This window comes from Populus euphratica, unplaced genomic scaffold (genome assembly GCF_000495115.2).
Source record: "Populus euphratica unplaced genomic scaffold, PopEup_1.0 scaffold53.1, whole genome shotgun sequence".
NCBI lineage: Eukaryota > Viridiplantae > Streptophyta > Magnoliopsida > Malpighiales > Salicaceae > Populus > Populus euphratica.
Genome location: NW_011499934.1, coordinates 263,306 through 267,041, shown reverse-complemented (window position 1 = coordinate 267,041; position 3,736 = coordinate 263,306). Strand labels below are relative to the sequence as shown.

General features: G+C 35.6%; 1 protein-coding gene across 3 annotated transcripts; it reads left to right on the top strand.

The window, feature by feature from the left end:
• The first annotated feature begins 336 nt into the window (after positions 1-336).
• On the top strand, positions 337-3,466 carry LOC105136325 (uncharacterized). 3 transcript variants are annotated; one of them, XM_011041620.1, is made up of 3 exons: positions 337-832; positions 2,484-3,031; positions 3,134-3,466. In XM_011041620.1, the coding sequence occupies exons 2-3, from the start codon at positions 2,578-2,580 to the stop codon at positions 3,160-3,162; spliced, it is 483 nt and encodes a 160-aa protein (XP_011039922.1). In that variant the 5' UTR covers positions 337-832; positions 2,484-2,577; the 3' UTR covers positions 3,163-3,466. The 3 variants fall into 3 exon arrangements, with proteins under 3 accessions (XP_011039922.1, XP_011039920.1, XP_011039921.1); XM_011041618.1 differs by having other exon boundaries at positions 3,122-3,466; XM_011041619.1 differs by lacking the exon at positions 337-832 and adding an exon at positions 852-1,790 and having other exon boundaries at positions 3,122-3,466.
• Positions 3,467-3,736: the final 270 nt, after the last annotated feature.

The following is a 3,736-nucleotide window of genomic DNA, read 5'->3' as shown; positions in this document are numbered from 1 at the left end:
GTTGATAGGTAATATGTCAATTGATATATTTTCAAATACATTAGCATGACATGGTAATAATTGATTTATTAATCATCAGATCAACATATCTATATTATATACACAACAATCGTTAAGTGGATTATCTATGGATATCCCAATAAATATTTATATGGTAAACAATAATTTTTTGATAACGTTTTTCATTTTAAAAAGGAAAGGACTTAAATGCTGTAAAGTTTATTTTATTCAAGTTAAGGGGGGAAAATAAAAACAGAGGAGGGCATGGTCCACAAGAAAGTGTTTGGAGGACCCACCAACTCAAATACTGAGAATCAGGTGATCACGTGTACCCAACATAAAGTGCACAACTGCATTAGGATTTTGAGCAAAGCAAAGCGGAGCAAACTGGCTGTCACCATTTGTATCTGGTCTACACAATCTCCATCCGATCCATTCTTTCCTTTCCTCGTTTGCATTGCATTGCATTGCAGATCTCTGTTCCTTTCCATATTGGATTTCCCTTTTTTTGTTTGTTTTCTATAATCATAACAGACTGAAGCGAAACCAGCGGTGCTGCCACGAAAAATTTCCTGCCTTGTTAACATTATGTAAAAAATAAAAACTTTGATTCTCAAATATTCACTTGCTTTGGGATTTCATAGATAAATATAGGATACTGATTGATAGTTATATAAAAAAAGGAGAGAGAGAGCCTGCCCTTCCTTTTTTACCCCTCTTTTTTAGAAGGAGAAAATCTCTCTCTTGGTCGCTCTGAGTTCTTTCCCAGCTCCTGAAACCTCCAATTATGGCGTTTCTGCTCCCTTTTCGCAGCATTTGATTTCTCGTCCGGGTACGTTTTTACATATAATCTAATGGCTTTCCATGCAAAACATTATTTCTTTAATCCAAAAGTTGATGATATCTCTCTTTTCTTCGTTTTCATTTATGTGAATCTTCAGGGATCTCTGTTTTTATTTCTCTATGACTTTTTTTTTTTTAATTATTTGTTTATATTCATGGGGCTTAAGATGATAAGGGTCATGATATGAAAGTTGAAATCTTTATTTGAAAGAGAGATTTTTGTTTTACCTACAGATCTTATGTTGATAGCTCATAGCTGTGACAATTGTGGTTGGGAAAATATACAGAATTGGCATGTTTAATGATGGAGGCGAAGATTGTTTTTTGTTTATTAAATTAATTCTTGAGAATTTTCCCAAGTAATAGTAAAAGATTTTTAATGGTAGCCAAGTGGAATGAATGCCAGTCACGGTGAACATTTTTATGAATGCCAAATAATCATGCAATTTATGCGAGGAGTTGAAATTTTTGCCCCAGCACTAGATGGGTCCCATAGTTGAGATTGTTGTGCCTGTTGCAGAGATATTCAATTCATGGTGGTTTTGATTTTCGAAATTATTATTTTCAATTTCTACCTTTGATAGGGTAAGATCACAACCCTTGATGATGTTATGCGTTATCTTTTAGATCTATCGCCTGTATAAACATCGTACAGATCTTCCCATTATTATCTTTTATTATCTATTGGATGATTATTTCTTTTTGAAGGACAGACGTGCGAGTAATTAAATTACTACAGTTTAATAATATAAACAGATCAGATTGTATGTTTCACTTATCACGCTATAATCAGGCCTCTTTCTCTTTCTATTTAATTTGTATAGTTAGAACATAACTATGTTTTCGCACTATAGTTCGAAGCAGTGGTCGAAATCATCTTTTAGTTTTCCTCTCGTTGCAGTTTCAGAAACCATAGGAATCTTTGGCCTGCTCTAAAATCTTCTCTGGTAAGATTTTCAGAATAAAGAAATCTGACAGATTTTACCCTCCAGCTAGTTGACGAACATTTCATGTTTTAATTTAATTAGCATTTGTGAAGGAAAACCAGATCTTTGTGTTCCCAAATCACCCTTTAGGCTCTGTAATCTATATCATTAAATTAATATATTAATTGTTTAATTTTGTGTTGTTGTTTTCAAACCAAAGCACTTTTAATTAGGATCTGTATGATGTTTATTCCAAGTTCTTATTCTGTAAGAGTGATACAAAGAAATTGGATCGCCTGAGGGAGGTAAGAGTACTGCCATGTATATTCGGAGGGAGGTATGATGGGAAGTAGTGTTGTGGTTGTTCAATTCTTGCTTTCACCTGTAAGAGCCTTGGTTCTGTTCCATGCTCCTGCCTGGCTCTCAAGAAATTCTTGTTCCTAAAAGATTGGCAAGCATTAGATCGCCAGCTAATCTCTTGTTTCTAGTTCTAAAACTCATGCTATTATAACATGGATAGCACTTTGTACACTAGAAATTGACCTGATCATCAACTTTGATTGTCTAGTTAATCACAATTTTGAGCACTTTACCAATTATCCTTGTGATGCTGGTAATTCTTTGTACATGAGAATTGGCATGGTAGTCGATGAACTTTTCGCCTTGTTTATGACTTTTTATCTACGTTTGTATGTTTTATGCTTGGAAATGCAGTGGAAGATCATCTGATGCGACTTGCACGTCTGCAATCAAACACTCTGAGTTCAGTTCTGGGATATTTTTCACTGTTAGTGGTAAATATTTAGAAATGGATGACAATAGTAGCAGCAAGTTGACTGGAATTCGGCAGATTGTTAGGCTAAAGGAAATTCTCCACAAGTGGCAATCTGTAACAATTGGCTCAAAGGAAACCAGCCCTCCCTCTGGTCATCCCTCCAATGGCATTCCACCAGTTGTTAATAAGAGGCTGAACAGTGTTAAGTGTTGCGATTCAGACGAGGACAGTTGCCACAGCCCAGAACCGCCAGCTGACGTGCCCAAAGGGTACCTGGCGGTTTACGTTGGACCAGAGCTTCGGAGGTTTATCATCCCGACTAGCTACCTTAGCCACTCCCTGTTCAAGGTTTTGCTGGAAAAGGTTGAAGAGGAGTTTGGGTTTGATCATACTGGTGCGCTTACAATCCCATGTGAGATTGAGACCTTTAAATTTCTCCTGAAGTGCATGGAGAGCCATCCAAAAGACCACGATGATGAAGGGTCAGGTAAGGGTATTTATTCATTTTAAGTTAAAAATCGTGATGCATGAATGGCTTGTCTTCAGTATGGTCACCTCCATCACTGATGATTCCTAGGTGATATTGCAGCTGAAGGTGCTTTAGCTATTGAAGAGTAATCGCACTGGTCTATTTGGTCCAGATTTTACGACTTACTTTGGATGTAAAGCAGGTTCTCGCAGATATATTTTTTATTGACAAAAAAAAATAAAAAATAAAAAATAAATTAGGAAATTTTAGTTAGATTTGCAGGCGTGTTTTTGAATTTCATGGGCAGGGACATCAAGCTTTTACCGGTCTGTTCTGTGTGTGTTGGGATGTGATCTTATGTTTTGTATGGGATACAAGACAGACTTGTTTGTTAAGCAAAATTTCATAACTAATAATTGCTATATATCTCATGAAGGTCCACATTCACTACAATTTGTCATAATCTTATGTTTAGAAGTAATTGTTTTTGCTCTATAAATGGTTACCCTAGTGTAACATCCGAGAGAATTATAAAAGGGAATTCCTACTCTCGGAGGCTTCTTAGGCCAAGTTTATGCCTCTTGCCATTCAATTAAGAGCTTCTCGTATTCCATTCGCCGTATTCTTTTCAAATATACACAACACATTAAATATAGAAGAAAAAAAAAATAAAAAACTGTATTTTCATTTATTAAGAGGTTAGTATGAAAAATTTGTAATTTT

Bases quoted from the DNA above. Each gene is read 5' to 3' on its own strand.
- LOC105136325 (XM_011041618.1), top strand. From the start codon at position 2,578: ATGGATGACAATAGTAGCAGCAAGTTGACTGGAATTCGGCAGATTGTT. The intron at 3,032-3,121 runs GTAAGGGTATTT...GATGATTCCTAG, and splicing joins CCACGATGATGAAGGGTCAG to GTGATATTGCAGCTGAAGGT.